We start from the raw sequence: 17,242 nt of genomic DNA, 5'->3' as shown, positions 1-17,242 counted from the left end.
AAGGGCATGGTGTGGTCACAGCAGTGACTTACTCTGTAGCCACTGAAGTTTGTAGCCAGGCATTGCCCCTTTCCTAATTTTTCACACAAAATCATCCAGGAAAACTGGTATAGGATTCCCCTCTGAAGATTGTTTATTCTAAAAATCCCAAATTGTACTCTTTCCAAACATCCTTACATCTTTTTTAGTCCCTTCATTTATACATGTTAAATATCTTTATAACCCCTCTTTGCTTGCTCCTGCTTATTTCCACGGAGAGTAACAACAAAGAGCATAAGCAGGACTCGCGGGAGAAGCTTCTTCGGGCCATGAAGGTTAATACCGGTGGGCGGAAGGAGTTGACGTGTAGGACTTAGTCTTCGGAATCACCCACGTAGCTGCAGTCTGCAGTCCTCTTAACTGAGTCTGCTGCAGTTGTGCTAAGTTAGGTGGACAAAGAGAAAAACAAAGCTGCTGGATATTAATCTTAAACTGGCTACCTAATTCTAAAATTACAAATGGACTGGATGAACCTCAACATGGATTTACACTTTTGGAAGACATTTGGACTTTCCTAAGGTAGAAACCACAGTACTTCTGAAAGAGAAAATAAGGGGACCTCTCAGCAAATCCAGTCATGACTGATATATTTAGCAAAGTTTCCAAAATGATTCAGAGTAGAATTGAGCTTTCAAATTTTAGAGAACTGAATGGCCCATGAGGAAACTCCCCCAGATGTTCACAAGCATAATTCCTGGATGGTGACAATAATCAGCAGGGGTTCGAGAGAGAATAGAGATAGGAACCCTCTCGCTCTGAGATGGGGCTTTTCCTCAAAAGGGGATTGCTCGTGGGTTTGGCTTAGAGAAATCCTGCTGATACTCATGCAAACATGCTAGAAGGAGACATTGTCCCCACCACCACTGGTTTCATTCGTCATCTCTTAAAAGTGGCTTGGGGAAATTTCACAGGCCTGCTCTCGGGGAATCCATGGTGTCCGTGTGGGGTGCTCTGTGGTGGATACTGTGGACATGAGACGGAGATGGAGCAATAGCTCTCTAAATATCAGAGTAAAACAGCTTTTTTTCAAGTAGATGTGAATATTGGCCCAAGGGCGACCTGGGTTGCAATGCACTTGAACTCTCAGGGACGTCATGTAAGCAGAAAGTCTTAGACAAACTTTCAATGGTTAGAGCTAGATCACGTTTTAGAAAGCAGGTCGGACCATCTAGAAGCTGCTCCCTGACGTGCAAGCTGCCTTCTGCTCTTCCTTCACAGGTTCCGCTTCAGCGGGAGGATTCTCGGTCTCGCACTTATACATCAGTATTTGTTGGACGCCTTCTTCACTAGGCCCTTTTATAAAGCTCTTCTCAGAATGTAAGAGAATTTTGATTGCTTGTGTAATTAGCATGTAAGAATGCAGTATTTCTTTCATTAAAATGAAATATTTTATTTTTTCTTTCATGGGCTTGTCATGCATGTGCTTAGATTTCTGAAACTAATGCGATTTCAAATATGGTTACTGTGTTTTTCCTGATCTTCTCTCCTTCTGTCTTGCCCCTAAAGTGTTAGTTTTGCTTTATTCCGGAAAGTTTATTCTCATTTGTTGCAACACATGTTTCTTCAAAACAACTGTACTTCAAATACAGTGCTGGAATTCCTGTGGTATTAATGCTGATTATTAATAGAATAGTTGTGGGTTAGTCTTGGTGACTCACAAACCCCTATCCTTTATGAGAAGCATTTTCTATTTTGCTTTATGCAGACTTCATCTGCTAAGTTTTCATTCTCCTTTGTTTTGTTTTTGTCTTATTTTTTTGTTTGTTTGTTTGTTAGAGGTGGGCTGTCCCATATTTTTCCTGAGAAGACCTCCCTATATGCAAGACAGTAATTTAGGATGGCAGATGAAAATCTAGCATATCCAGAACCTTTTCTTCATCGTTACCACAACGAAAGATTGCAATTATTGTAAAATGTAGAGCAAACATTTCTGTCCTGTAATCAGTAGTCATTTACAAGGCTGAACAGGAGAAGGCAACTGTCTAATAGGGGAGTAGCAGCTCCAACTTGCAGTGAGGAAGCACAGAATGACTGCTGGGCTCAGGCCAGCTCGTTCCCTGACCAAGGTCATGTACCTGCTTCAGTCAAATGGAAACCTAGACTTCAAATGAAAACAAAGTATTTCTAATGGGTTCTTAAGAGGGTCAGTAGGAAGGCTTTTGCTTTCCTCCCTTTTGGCTTCTGGGCGGATGCAACCCTGGGCAACTGGGCACTGTCCATCTGCCCCTCTGGTTCCGCCCGTCCCGTTTTGCATCTTTACCATGTCACTCCTTCTCTCGTCTTCTCATCTGTTTCCCGAGAGAGCAGTCTGTGCCATGTGCCCTCAACTCACTTTGGCCTGGCTTCTTTCCCACCAATAACCTATAGAAGCTTTTTTTTTTTTTTTTTAAGATTTTATTTTTATTTATTTGACACAAAGAGAGAGAGAGCACAAGCTGGGGGAGCATCAGGCAGAGGGAGAGGGGCAAGTAGACTCCCTACTGAGCAAGGAGCCCGATGTGGGATGCGGGCTCGATCCCAGGATCCTGGGATCGTGACCTGAGCCGAAGGCTGTTGCTAACCAACTGAGCCACCCAGGCACCCCCGTAGAAGCTCCTGAAGAATGTCTTTCAGTCTCTGTCTTACTGGACCACTCTGCGGCTTCTGCTGCTGTTGAACACCCCCCACCCCAACCCCACGCACTTACTGTGAGTCGTTCCTCTACTGGTGTCCCCGAAAGTGTGCCTTCTCCTCTGGGCCTCATCACAGTTCGGTGCCAGTTCTCTCAGGTGACGGGTCGGAAACCGGGAGTCCCCCTCAGGCAGCACCTACTCTTCTCTTCCCTCCCTCCACTGCATTGCTTTGGTGGAGTTCACAAATCGTTGATGGTCCTTTTTCCCACTGAACTCGTTGTGGCCTCAGGGAGTTCTTCAGTTTACAGCCCTCAAGACTGGCGATTAATCAGAGTTGGCTTGCAGCATGCATTCATTCGCCACCCCTATTTTGATATCCTTCTTTATGCTCCCCAGTAAAACCATTTACTAATGCCCATGTTTACCTCCTAAGTAAGTCTTAAATGCATCTTCTCCTGCCTATCCTTAATAGCTATGCCCGAAATATAAAACTCTTGTTTTATTTTAGCCAGATTACCATAGTGGTCGACTAATTGTCTCCACCATCTAATAACCCCTCTGCTAACATATTAAGTAATTCTCTGTACTGTGATTTCCAGATAGAACAATTCAGAGTCACGTCTCACATCTGATCATGTCATTTCCTGCCCTAAAATCTTTTGGTAATTCTGAAGCACCAAGGTCCTTAAACTGACATTCAAAGCCTGGTCCCAGCGACCTTCCCGCCTTCTCCAGACATTCTGTCTCGTGGTCAACACCCGGATTGTCCCAGCATGCTTGCACGTTCTCCACACTCCGTGCCCTCGTGCTTGGTTCGTGTTTGTCTCTCCTTCCCGCTTCTTTCTGCTCCCCTTCTTCCTCCACTCCCCTTCACCTCTCCAGCTTTTAAAGAGCCTACAAATTTGATGTGGGTATTATCTACCTCAGAAGGGTTTTCCTGAATCTCCAGTTGAAGTAAATGTTCTGCATTCTTGCTGTGAGAGCTCCCTGTATCTACCTTATCTGGGTTTTTTTAAGTGGAGTGTAACATAATAGAAAAATACACACATTACAAGTGCTACCTGCCCTCGGCTATCACCATCACCTTATGTGAATTTACCTCCTTGTGCGCCTGTCTCTCCAACCGACCATTAGCTCCTTGAGGGCAGTAACTGTCAAGTAGCTGTTATGATGTCTGGCACATACTTGATGCCTAATAAATGGTTAGGTGGAACCAAGCAAAATGGTCTTTGAAATTAGGCTGAAGGGAGGAAATTTGAAAACAAAGCAAAACAAAGCCAATCAATTGTTACCACTTTAAAATAGGGCCATAAAATAATAATTCCACCTCTCTGTGTGTAGAAAAAAGAGAAGTATTGAAAACCATTATAATTGTAGAGAGATTCTGTGGCTTGCTGTTTTCAGAAACACAGAAAGAATAAGGACCATAAAGAAAAAGGGGACACATGTGAATGTGGATCACAGAATCTAGTCCTTGAGAAAAAACAACAAAGTTAAAGTACAGCATAGAAACATACAAAAAATTTCGGATTCGGAGAACAATGTTCTAAGGTAGTATAACAATTTCGGATTCGGAGAACAACGTTCTAAGGTAGTATAACAATTTCGGATTCGGAGAACAACGTTCTAAGGTAGTATAACAATTTCGGATTCGGAGAACAACGTTCTAAGGTAGTATAACAATTTCGGATTCGGAGAACAACGTTCTAAGGTAGTATAACAATTTCGGATTCGGAGAACAACGTTCTAAGGTAGTATAACAATTTCGGATTCGGAGAACAACGTTCTAAGGTAGTATAACAATTTCGGATTCGGAGAACAACGTTCTAAGGTAGTATAACAATTTCGGATTCGGAGAACAACGTTCTAAGGTAGTATAACAATTTCGGATTCGGAGAACAATGTTCTAAGGTAGTATAACATAGCCGAACGAATCTGGAACTCGGGTTGTCAACCAGAGTTCTAGTTCCTGCTCTGGCGTTAATCGTGGGTGACGATGGCGCTAATCGTGGGTAACTGGGAAAATGCAGCCACTCTTTGCACCCCAGTTCTGTGTCTATAAAAGAAAGGATATGCTGGTTGATTTAAGGCATTTTATATATCCAGATTTTTAAATCTTATACCAGATTTCTGAATTATTTAGCTAGTCTGGTTACTGAATTTGACTAAGAACGTTGCAGGAATCACCATTCATTTAGTTGATCTTGTTCTTGCCTTTAATTCTTGGTATCTCTCCTCGTGTCTTTGGCATTTGGCTGATAGTCATGCCTACATATTTGTTTCTGTCTGTCTGTCTTAGTCTGTGTGACCTGAGTGATCTAGAATACCTTGACGAGGAGTTCCACCAGAGCCTGCAGTGGATGAAGGACAATGACATCCATGACATCCTGGACCTTACATTCACTGTGAATGAAGAAGTTTTCGGGCAGGTCTGTGACTCACTGGTGACTAAGTATGATAATCAAAGACTGATGGTTGGTGAAGAATTAATTCAGTGGCTAAGATCGTGCACTTACTTATTTGTGGCTTGTTGGGTGGTTTCAATCTAGGCCTGCATACAGTTACAGTAATTTTGGTTACAAAAATTATTTTAATGCCAGCTACAGACGAAGGTGTTCTGATTTATAGATTGTGGTAACTGTGAGTTATAAGCTATATAACTATTTGTGTGTTAGAAGCAATCTTTTATTTCCAACTAAAATATCCAGATAAGATGTTGGAATTGTCTTGTATAAAACATAGCTTCTAAAAGTCCATGCTACCCCAGAGTTGAATATTCAGTTATTTAATTGACATTTGTACTTAACTCTCACTCATATTTAAGAATGGAAATTGGTTGTTTCAAAGCTGAAGGAAGGTAAATAATGTTTTGGTGAAGGTTTGAGATCATATTGGTTTTTTCCCAAAGTTGGTGGAAAGATGGGTTTTAAAAGATCTCTTTCAGAAATTGTAAACTGGTTCATAAGTAATATTCTTATTTAGACATCAGTATTTGGCTGGTCTTCTAAATTTCGTGTTGGAAAAGAAGTTCTCAATTTAACATTCACTTGAATGTAATTCTGCTTCATTAAAGTAAATCTTTACTTAAATATTGGCTTTCTATATGTAGTTGATTCTGAACCCTAACAGAACTTATGAAAGTAAGTTTTTGCCAAACATTCAAGTAGCAGTGGGCCAGAATCTGGAGCTACTGATTCTCATTTAAAAGCCTTACTTGTTTAGTCAGGGTTTAAAACTTAACCTTCAGTACTTACGGTACATCAATTTTTAACTACTGAGGCTTTCAGATATCAGCTCAATGCCTGGTTTTTCCACAGTGCCTGGGCTCTGTGTGGCTCCATGGGGCACCTCCCCTGGCACTTCCCCACCTCCCACCCGCCGGCTGCTTGTGGGATGTGCCGGGCCAGGGCTAGGACAGGTAGCTGGCTGGCTGATCTCTGCTCTCGGGGAGCAGTGTTCTTATCACATCAAGAATGTTGCTTTGTGTTCACCCCCCCCTTTTTTTTTTAATTTCAGATAACCGAACGAGAATTAAAACCAGGGGGTGCCAACATCCCAGTCACAGAGAAGAACAAGAAGGAGTACATCGAGAGAATGGTGAAGTGGCGGATTGAGAGGGGCGTCGTGCAGCAGACGGAGAGCCTAGTGCGCGGCTTCTATGAGGTGAAGCCGGCAGGAGTGGGCTTGTGCGGCGGGGCCTCTGGGGTACCGCAGTCCATGTGACTGCGCTCTCTGTGCGGTATTTCCCTTCTTCTTTTGGTGGATTTACTACTGCTCTTTCGATTTAAAAACTCCAGTATATTTTTAATATGTTTCAAGAAGACGAAAAAGCCTTAATGCCCTGTTAGAAGAGCTTACTGAATTAAAATGATCTGAAATCAGGTAGCATTTTGCGATTTAATGACCACTAACAGCATTGAAGTCGTAGGTCTTACTCATGCTTAGATGTGGGTAATCACATATCTGTGTGATATGTCAAACGATGGTATCTAGGGTTCAGATGAGTTGTTACAAATACTCCATGTGACTTCCTGCGGAGGAGCACTAGACTTTTTTTCAAGGAGAAAAACAAACCGGATTCACCAGTGGTCGGTTTTGTAAAATCAAAATTCTGTTGAGGAAAAGATCATCCATCTTGCACTAAAAATACCTTGTATTTGTTGAGAGCTTTACAGTTTTCAAAGTGCCTACACGGAGTGCTTCCAGAACATTCCTCAACCTCCTTGTGTGTTCCTTTTCTGATGAGGCTTAATGGTAGCTGAGATTTCTCCTGATTCATAAGCCGTGCCCTGCATTCTTTTTATTCCACAGGTGGTGGATGCCAGGCTGGTGTCTGTTTTCGATGCAAGAGAGCTAGAACTGGTCATCGCAGGCACAGCCGAGATCGACCTGAGTGACTGGAGAAACAACACGGAATACAGAGGAGGTGAGATGTGGCTGAGAGATGGCTGGACTTTTAGTTTCACCCTAAGGAGAAGTAAATGGTTAGCACACTAGTCTCTGAATCCAGGACGGGCAGAGTACTTCGTACTCTAATCATAGGTCTGCTGCAGTCTCCTCTGAGACCTTGGGCAAGGTACGTTCTCGTCCGTTCCTGGTTACCTCATCTATCAAGTGGAGGAGGGACTGTTTACACCTCATCTGAGGATGTCATAACTCCTAATTGTTGGTGAAGAAACGTGACCATGGGAACACTAAGTAATTGTTTTATGGTGTTGTGAGGGAAGCCCTGAGGAGCTCACGTCCAGCTGGTCAAAATCCCACCTCTCTACCTTCCTTCGAAACCTTGAAGTCACACACCCTCCTAACGAGCCTGGGCCTCCTAACGAGCAAACACAGTTTTTCTACATTTCACTAAACTACTTTCAGTTATAATTCACTGTTGAAACACATAAATGGAATCAGACATGGTTCTCAATATTCAAGATGTTTACTGAAAAGGCCTTTCTAAATTCAAGCATTAAGTTCAACTGAAAAGGAAGCTACTATAAGATTATTTAAAACATTTATATGACAGTTCACCACATGGGAAGCTTTACAAGTGGTATTTTTGTACATCACTATAAATTTTCAATTAGTAATTGCACTTGAAGCCATTGGATTTGATCCTGAGTTGGGACACTTTGAAAGGGACCTGATGACAATCCAGAGTTAAAGTTTTTATTCTATAACTTAAAGCAAAGAAAGAACACATTTTCTGAAATTTATTGCAGGATGACAGTTTTCAGAAAGTCATGACAAAGAGCAGTTGTTTTTGTTTTGATTTTGGATTTTGGTTTTTAACTCTGCTCAGAAAGTAAAAGGTTAGCAGTAGTTCTGAACTTGGGAGTGAAAAATACAAACTTTAAGTCACTGAATTAATCACTCAGCAGAAGAGACTGAAAGCTGAACATATCTCCAGTTATCTGTACATGGAAACAGAGATTTTAAAACACCTTTTCAAGTGTGGAGTTAGAATAAAAATACCTTAACATTTGTTAAATTGCTTTTGTTCTTGCCTTGGCCCCTCCAGCTCATCGCCTGCCGTGGGCTGGCCTTGCTCACGCGTCCTCTCTGAAAGGCCGTATTAAGTTGCAGTCTCTCTTGCTGCTATTTCTGAAACCAATTGCTGCGGTGTGTCTCTTCCAGCTGGCCCCATGTATAATCCATATACAGCCTTGGTCATTATAACTTTGTTAACCAAATTCTGTTTATGAACTAGAGCACAGTTTCTCCAGCACGCTGTCAAACTTGCATCTTACCATAAATCTCATTAGCTCTGCCCCGCCAGGAAATTCTAGTAGCAATGCTGTTCATCCAGTCAGCCATTTTTGCATTTATATGCTGTAAGCTTTTATTTGCTGTATGTGTCTAATCGAGTCCCCGTTTCCATGGTTATTGTAAATCTTGCCAAACGACATCCTTGGGAAGACAGTGCTCCGGAGGGAGGCCGGGGAACGGCTCAGACCCCCAGCTGTTTGCTAACCCAACTCGCTGGCACTGAACGAGGAGGCAGCCCGCTGCCCCTGCCGTATATTCACAAGGCAGCTGTTGATAGAGAATCTGAAGAGACATTTCTGTTCTCCTCCAAAAGGTTTGGTGCGGACAGCAAAGGAGAAGCAAAAAGGGGCCAATTCATAAGTCAGAAAAGCTATAAAGAGCCAATGTACTTAAAGATGAGAAAACTGTTTGCTTAGCACCAACGAGCTCATCTCTGCCAAGTGGATGTGGAGCCTGTAAATCTCCGTGTCCAATAGAAGCACGTTTACCCTTCACCTGGATCCCTTTCTTGGGAATCCAAGATGCAGAAGCCACTCGGCATCACTGATCAAATGATAAACAGGAAGGCAAAATCCCCCCCAAACTCTACAGCCACTGAAACACACGAGCAAAAATTCAAATTAAAATCATGTTTTACTTACCTTTGCTTTGGGTTTATTTCTGCTGACTTAGAATTAGAGTGGCTTTGTCACTAGTGTCAGTGAACCGGTGTGGATCACTAATTGTTCCTTAATCCTTGTCAGCCCTCTCTCTCAACTTAAATTTCCTTCACTGAAAGATTTTGGAATCTTCAGTATTGCCTTAATCCACCCTGGGGATGATACTTTTGACATTTTATTAAATTCTACTAAAATATGGGATTAAAAATAACATTTAGATTAAGGATTATGTGGGATTTATTAGTTGAAGAAATTAAAGTAATAAAATTACTTTTGCCTTTTCATTAGTAAAAAGTGATTTGATTTAAAAATCTGAACATTGTATGTAATTTTAAAATAGTTTGCAATTACATATTCGTATAATTATTTGATGATTGTATCTCTCCTTTACCAGAAGCCCTGTAATCTGTTTTCTTTGCCTCTGTTACCTCCAAGCTTACTATAGTGCTTGTTCTAGCGATACTTGAAAATTTCTTCAATGAATGACCAAAGGAGTTAAGCATTTCCAGTAACAGCAATCATCTTTTTCAGAAACGATATGGTTAAAATAACAACTTTGTTGTTCTTCTTTCCACTTGTTTTATTTACTGACCACTAAATGGAAACAGACCTCCTAGCTTCATTTAGTGTTGTTTTTGTTTGACTTTTGACACTCATGTGATCATATTTACAATGTTATTCCTTAGTCTTAAACGATAAACAACCTTTAAAGAATCCGAGATGATGATTTATGTCTGGAGGTCTTTTGTTGACGCGTCATGCTGTCCTGTCATCCTAACACAGAAAAGTTAGAGTAACGTGGGCCTTTCCGTTTGGGTCAATAGGGTATCATGACAATCACGTTGTAATCCGGTGGTTCTGGGCCGCAGTGGAAAGATTCAACAATGAACAACGGCTGAGGTTGTTACAGGTAAGCTGCCACTAGTTAATATTTTTAATGCATTAATGCAATGATTGTTGGAATGGCATATTTTTTATAAATGCTGAGTACTCAGTAATTATACCCTGTGCTTATCTGCAAATGAGGGATACATTATTTCAGACTCTCCTGATTGCGTGGTTCTGTTGCTCCATTGCTACGCAGAACATCCCCGACCAAGTCCAAGTATTTCATTAAATTTTGAGTATGTAGCAACTCTAGTCCAAGAATCCCAGGAGAAACACCGGCTTGGGGGCCGTCGGTCCCTTCAAGAGGTCCCAGGGCCACAACCCGAACAACAGAAAGTGCGTTTTCAGCCCCGTAGGAGGTAACCAAGTCTGTGGTAAAGAATCCTTTCTTTTCTTCCATCGAACTTGCTGCAAATTTGAGATAACAGTGAAGTTCAGGGACACTGGAAAAACCAGCTCGTAATTTTCTTGCAGTGCTTATAGTGCCACGGCACTCGCTGGTTTATTGCAGCCAGAGAAATATCAAACGCGAGCAAGCCTTCTGGGTACTTGGGCTCAGACTTATGAGGCGACTGGGTCTTCGCTCCTTTGGATCAAGGATCTGGTCCTCCCTTTACTCACCTCGAGCTGATTGGGGACTGATGCTCAGCAGACTTAGGTTAATTGACACTTTATGAATCTGTAGCAGAAATGGACCCAGTGTAGTCTTCTCAGCTGGTTAGCTGTACAGAATGCCTTATCCGCTACAAGCCCTCCACATTCCCTTTTCCTTTTTACTTCACTCTCCTTCCTTAGCATTCCCAAGCTCTTTGTCAAAATGCCTGTGTTCAGTTATCCCACACCCACTGAGTGTAGCCTTCGGGCTCTCCCACCAGTGACAGCCCGCTGCTCTTCCCGAAGCGCCGTGCATGTGAGTGATGCCCTGTGGCTCGTAGTGGCTAGTCTCTTGGTTTCACCATGTCCTTCTGTTTTCTTGGTGGACAGTTTGTCACAGGCACGTCCAGCATTCCCTATGAAGGCTTTGCTTCTCTCCGAGGGAGTAATGGCCCAAGAAGGTTCTGTGTGGAGAAATGGGGGAAAATCACTGCTCTTCCCAGGTAAGATATAAAACATTTCTTTACTGTCACTACGGTATTCTGGGGAGAACTTTAACTTATGTATGTATTGATTAATTACTGTTTTTATGTTAACATTTTGGGAGGGTGGAAAAAATATTTTAGAATGGATTTATCTTTGATCACCTTTCTAAATGGAGAAGTAAAAAGTCTTCCTGTTGCACTTAAAAGGCATATATACATATCATTGTCTTCTTTTTTTATTGAAGTGAAATTGACCCATGCTGTTACATTAGTTTCCGGTGTACAACATAGTGATTGGACAAGTCTGTATGTTATGCTGTTATGCTGTGTTCACAAGTGCAGTTACTGTCTGTCCGGATACATCATGGTTACAATGTCATTGACTGTATTCCCTCTGGTGTGCTTTCCATTCTCATAACTTACTCTTTCAATAACTGGAAACCTGTATCTCCCACTCCCCTTCTCCCATTTTGACCACCCTCCATTCCCCCTTCCCTTTGGCAACTGTAAGTTTGTTCTCTGTCTTGATGAGTCTCTTTCTGCTTTTTATTTGTTTATTCATTTTTGTTTTTTAGATTCCCACAGATAAGTGAAATCATAGGGTATTTGTCTTTCTCTCTCTGACTTATTTCACTTAACAAGATACTCTGGGTTCATCCGTGTGGTTGCAGATGGTAAGATCTCATCCTCTTTATGGCTGTGTAACATCCGTGCGCGCATGTGTTTGTGCGCATGTGTGTGTAATATGAGCACACCCCACCTCTTCTTTTTCCCTTCGTCCGTCAGTATGGATTGCTTCCGTATCTTGGCTTTTATAAATAGTGCCGCAGTAAACATCGGGGTGCATATATCCTTTTGAATTCGTGTTTTCTTTTTCTTTGGGTAAAAACCCAGTAGTGGAATTACTGGGTCACATGGTATTTCTCTTTCCAGTTCTTTGAGGCATCTCCAAGTCTCCTCCACAGAGGCTGCACAAGTTTGCACTCCCACCAGCAGTGCCCAGTGGTTCCTTTTTCTCCTCATCCTTGCCAACACTTACTATTTCTTGTCTTTTCTATTTTAAACATCCTGACAGGTGTAATGTGGCATCTCATTATGGTTTTGATTTCCATTTCTCTGAGGATGAGTGATGTTGAGCATGTTTTCATGTGTCTCTCGGCCATCTGTATGTTTTCTTTGGAAGAATCTCTCTTCAGGTCCTTGGTGCATTTTTAATCAGGTTATTTGTGTTTTTTGGTTTTGAGCTGTATAATTTCTCTCTATATTTTGGCTATTAAGCTCTTACTGGATATATCATTTACAAATATCTTCTCTTAAAATACAAAATGCATTTGTTAACTTTAGTAAAACAACGTTGGTCATCACACTCCGGCTTCTTACGATTACAGCTGAAAAATTTAGATGTTAACTGAAGCGCTTGTATTGTGTTTATATTAATAACTATTTAGAATCCCTTCTCTAGAAACTGCCATTGTGGTTTTGAAAGGATACAAAATCCTGTTACTGTCCTCTGTGCCCTTGGACGGCACACGCCTCCGTTCCATGCGCATGCTCTCTGCCTCGACTTCTCACTCATGATAAGATGATGCATTTCCCTGGAGTGGCAGAAAATTACTTCACTACAACTAATAATTGTAAAAACTGTAAGGTGGTAGTTATGGTCTTCCTAAGTGGCATTAGGTACCCCAAGATGTCATCCTGAGTTTTTTTGTTTTTTTTTTTTTTTTAAGTACAAGCAACTTTGAGAAACCTATTAACAAGAATTTCTTCTTTGCGATCACAGAACACTGTTTCTTAAGGATTATGTTCTAAGCCCCAACACGTGAAAAGTGGGGCACTGAAAGTACCAATACAGACAGCAGTGAACGGTGCAAGCTCTGAGCCAGTCGGAGCCTCCCCATCCCCTCGGGTACATGTCCATCTGGGAACAGAGGCACTACATCCGGACACCTAAGTATTACCCGGCATACGCGATGTTCCAAACTTGGGAGACTGTAATTTTATTATTTAAAGAAATATGTTATGTATTCCTGCATCACCCCCCCACACACAACACACAACTTAAACACATAAGCAGATTCACACTTCCTGATGAAGGCTTCTCATCTTTCTGAGGAACTCACGTATCAGCATCAAGGAGGCAGGAAAGGGCAGATGAATTGTGTCCCCTTTCTCTTGAAATCTGTTTTTCTGAAGATTTGCTTTTGTAAAGTAGATGGAATAAACCGCACCAATAAGCAGATGTATCTGTTGTTCACACTTAATCACTGCGATTTTCGTAGAACCTGGTGAGCAGAGAACGGTGATATGATGTAGACATAAAACCTAGCTTCGGAGAGACTGGACCATATCCCCTGCCACGGGGTCTTGGAGAAGGCGCTTCCTCTTCCTGAGCCTCTGTTTCCTTGTTTACCTTGTAGGCTGGTAATCCTGAGGACTAAATGAAGTAGTTCATGTCAAGCTCTCAGTGCTGACCCTGGCTCTGAGTAAGCACCCAGTTAGTGGTGGTGGCATATGCCAGGCGGTAACATACTGGAGTGAGCACAGGGCTGGGAGCTAGAAGACCTGGGTTTGGGCCTGCCTCTGCCACCAACTAACTCTGGAACCGGAAGATGTCTTGATGTGCAAAAGGCCAGGGAGAGAGGGTGGTGTGTTAGGTTTGGCTGAGCAAGAAGTGAGACCCGCAGGTTGGGGAAAGTTGAGGGTCAGACTGGATTCACTGTCTGCTTCCCCCGAGGGCTCCGGGAAGTCCACGTGCTGACTCATCTCAGATGACGGTGCTCTCACTACTGTTACACACTCACGGTTGGGCAACGGGCGTTGTTTCTTCCTTTCTTCATCTGACCCAAGGTTGGTTCTAGATTCCTAGTTTTACCCACGTTGTAAAAAAACATAAACAAAGATGATAGGAAGCACATCAGGCAAGCAGACTATTTTCCTAGCTTGTCTATAACAAGCCCTAACTTCTCAGATCTGATAGGGAGGGAGAGCTCTCTGGCTGTTCTGGTTCACTGTCGCTTACCTAGTGGAGAGGTATGGGAGGCCCGGGCTATCTGGTCTTCAGCAGCAGGCCGGATCCGTCTCGGAAGAAGAGGAGTAACAATGCTGTGCTCACAAAGTGTGTGACAAGTTGGTGAGAAGATGCATATGAGAGCCTAGGAATGAGAAGAGCTTTGTACTTTTAACCCCGGACCCTAACCTTCTGTAGCCCAGCCTACGGCTATAGCTATGAGAATTTGCTGCACAAAAAAAGTACACTTGGAGGAAAAACATAAAAAGAAGAACTTCAATGCATGACCACATAGTGTTATCAGAAGTCATTTCTTCGCTGGTAACATTATCATCATCCTTCATGAAATGAGGGGTATTACTCAAGTGTAAAAAAGACCTCCAAGGGCATCTCCCGTCTGAAGAGATTGTTGTCGATGACTACGGCCATTTCTCCTACCATCAAAGTAGATCCACTGAAGCCATTTTTCCAGATATTTCCTGATAGGTTCAAGTTGCAGAGCTAAGGAGCTGGTCTGTCTCATGCTGGTCAATCGAAGTATTTCTTTTTCTTATTAAAGGGTGTTTGACGTGTAAAATGGGACATTGAACAGACCGGAGACAAAACGGGTGGCTGTCCTTCTCAGTGACCAAATGCATTCTCTGAGCAGTCTGGCCTCGCCTCGTGTCAGCAGGGGAAGCTGCACCCCGGAGAGCTGGAAGTGGGGCAGGCACTCCTGGCAAACAGGAGGGCTTCCTAGTCTTTCTAGACGTGGGCGATTAAGGCCCTTTCAACCTTTCTAGCAAGCAGATGTGAGTCTTATTTTCTCAGATTCCCTGGTCTCGCTTTGTGGTAGCCCTGCTCACACTATGGGCCAAGAAGTGTAGGAAAGCATAGAGCGTTGTCTGAAGCCAGCACATGCTGGATCCGTGGCTCTTTTTCCTCTCTCGTGGTGGTGACGAAACTAGAGAACCAGATGATAAAGACTGATGGAGGCAGACGGGTGTCTCCACGGAGGCTTAGGGCCTGAACACATTGCTGGACTCCCTCCACTTGTGGTTGGTACTTAGCTCTGGATTTTGCATTTCTGTAGATTTCCCATCTCCCAGGGCTCCGAAGGACTTAGGAGACCGTCAGTTCACGTTATGGCAGTTTAACGTTCCGACAAACAGGAGGCTACCGTGCCAGCCCGGAAAATGCAGGGCAAGTGCTCTCTGCCAGCACAGTATGGAGTTTATATATGTTCATCTCTGAGGGTTCTTGCCAAGTCGGATGATGTGGCCGAGGAACTGGAGAGCTGCAGTGATGGGGGGGGGTTGTCGAAGGAGGAAACTTCTTGAAAATGGCTGTGTCTGGAAATTATTATGAACGAAATGCAGACCCAAACTAAGAAACAAGCAAGAATTAATTATGAAATGGGTGTCTCGGGAAGATAGTTTTTCTCATGGACTGGAACTGTAAAAAAATGTTTTTTTAAAGATGTAAATTTTTTCATCTTTAAAACTATGCTTTTTATTCTTCTGAAAAGTTTTTACAAAAAAAAAAATGCCAAGAAATTCTTGTTCTCCTCAGGAAGACCGTCCATGCTCCCACTCCCAGTGCATCTGTCATTCTGTCATGCCTTATTTCCCTCATAAGACTTACCTCAATTTGATCATTATGTTTAGTTATTGGTTTACTTGCTGATTACCTGTCTCTCCCTCTGGGATATAAACCCGTGAGAACAAGGACTCTGTGGGAATCGAGTGTGGCTTTGCCCTAGTGTGGAGGCCTGGCACGTCGTTTGTACTCAATGAATACGTTCTTAGGGAATTCTTCAACTTGGGTTGTGACTGTGGATCACTCCAGACAACATATACCAAAATCACTTTAGTACTCTCATCGGAGCAATTAAAGTAAATACGAGTAATTACTGCGCACAGCAGTCTTGAGAATGCACGCGGATGATGCAGGCTAAGTGCTTAAAATGAGGCCTAACACATCCTTCCACAAATTCTGCCATTATTACTCTTGTTCCCGGTACGTAGCTTGCAGAGCTGGCGTGGTATTTTACCATTTTTAGGTATGCAAGAATTGTGCTATATCAGCCCAAGAGATTTATATGTTTGTTTGGACTTCAAGACTTTTCGTCTTGGAACCGTTCCTTACTGAGTTTTCTTCTCTGGGGTTTAAATTCTTACGTTTAACAAGGATGTCGTCTTCATATTTTCCCAGAGCCACCCACGGGCAAAGAAGTTACCTGCCCATACTGCATGGTTGGGACAGTTCCTTCCGCTCTTACCCTGGATGCAGGACTTCCCACTGTGGGGTCATTCCAAACTGTATTTATAAATGCAAGTACATTTTAACCAAGGTGACCTAGTGAAATCAGCATAAGACGTTAGTTAGTAGATAAGATTCCTCTAAAAAAGCCTTCTGATATCCATGCATTAGTATATACAAAACCTTCTGGGAAATATAAATTGATCTCTATCCATGTGGGTCTTAACAGAGATGGAAGTAATAAAGGAATTTGAATGAACAGAAGACCAACATCATTGGCCACCAAATGGTATATATGACAGTTGAGGGATGGAGATAGTAAAGGCCAGAATTCCCTTCCCTTGATTCGCATTTATTGAACACCTGGTGAGGAATTTTGTATCACCACGGGTTACACAAATATTTGTGAACTAGTCTTAGCAGAAATTCCTGCTTTAAATATCATGGCCTAAGAAGATATTAATGGGAATATTAGAGAAATTATGAGTATTTTAATAATCGTAATGGAAATTTTACCTTTATTAGTGTTTCTAAATCTATCTAGGCTAACAACACAATCCCTGGATTACTTTAATTGAACTTTATCTTTCTGTGCCATTGGTAACTTTGAATTTCTCATGCTGATTACAAACGCTGAATCCATCATGTAGCCCCCACCCATTTCATATGTCCCCTGCTTTGTTGAGTGGTACCTCTGCCATCTGATTCCCCGTAGCTAGTCACTGGCTACCTTTCATCCACAGAAGAAATGGAAGAGGTCTTTGCATGAACACACCTTACTTCCTGATGTGGTCTTGCCTCCCTAACCGGCTGTGGTCCAGCCTTGGCTACTGTCACTGAAGAACTTTACTTCTCAAGTTTCTTGATGATGTGGAGTTTCCCCATACCCTGGGGCAGTCTTCTAGGAACATCCTTCTCCTTGTAGTTTATCCAGAAAAATCTTATACATCTACA

General features: G+C 42.4%; 1 protein-coding gene and 1 long non-coding RNA gene across 2 annotated transcripts in view; one reads left to right on the top strand and one right to left on the bottom strand.

The window, feature by feature from the left end:
* The window catches only part of HECW2 (HECT, C2 and WW domain containing E3 ubiquitin protein ligase 2), a 227,005-nt gene that overhangs the window by 199,147 nt on the left and 10,616 nt on the right, over positions 1-17,242 (top strand). Inside the window, 6 exon segments of the mRNA XM_044241206.1 lie at positions 1,258-1,356; positions 4,951-5,080; positions 6,168-6,314; positions 6,963-7,077; positions 9,895-9,980; positions 10,943-11,055. Coding sequence (XP_044097141.1) covers positions 1,258-1,356; positions 4,951-5,080; positions 6,168-6,314; positions 6,963-7,077; positions 9,895-9,980; positions 10,943-11,055 — 690 coding nt within the window.
* Positions 6,968-17,242, bottom strand: part of LOC122902144 — a 33,877-nt gene continuing 23,602 nt past the window's right edge. Inside the window, exon 3 of the long non-coding RNA XR_006383752.1 lies at positions 6,968-7,048. This is a non-coding gene — a long non-coding RNA (uncharacterized LOC122902144). The remainder of the gene's footprint in view (positions 7,049-17,242) is intronic.

The sequence above is a fragment of the Neovison vison genome, chromosome 3, assembly GCF_020171115.1.
Source record: "Neovison vison isolate M4711 chromosome 3, ASM_NN_V1, whole genome shotgun sequence".
In the NCBI taxonomy this organism is placed as follows: domain Eukaryota; kingdom Metazoa; phylum Chordata; class Mammalia; order Carnivora; family Mustelidae; genus Neogale; species Neogale vison.
This window is presented reverse-complemented; position numbering and strand designations above follow the sequence as displayed.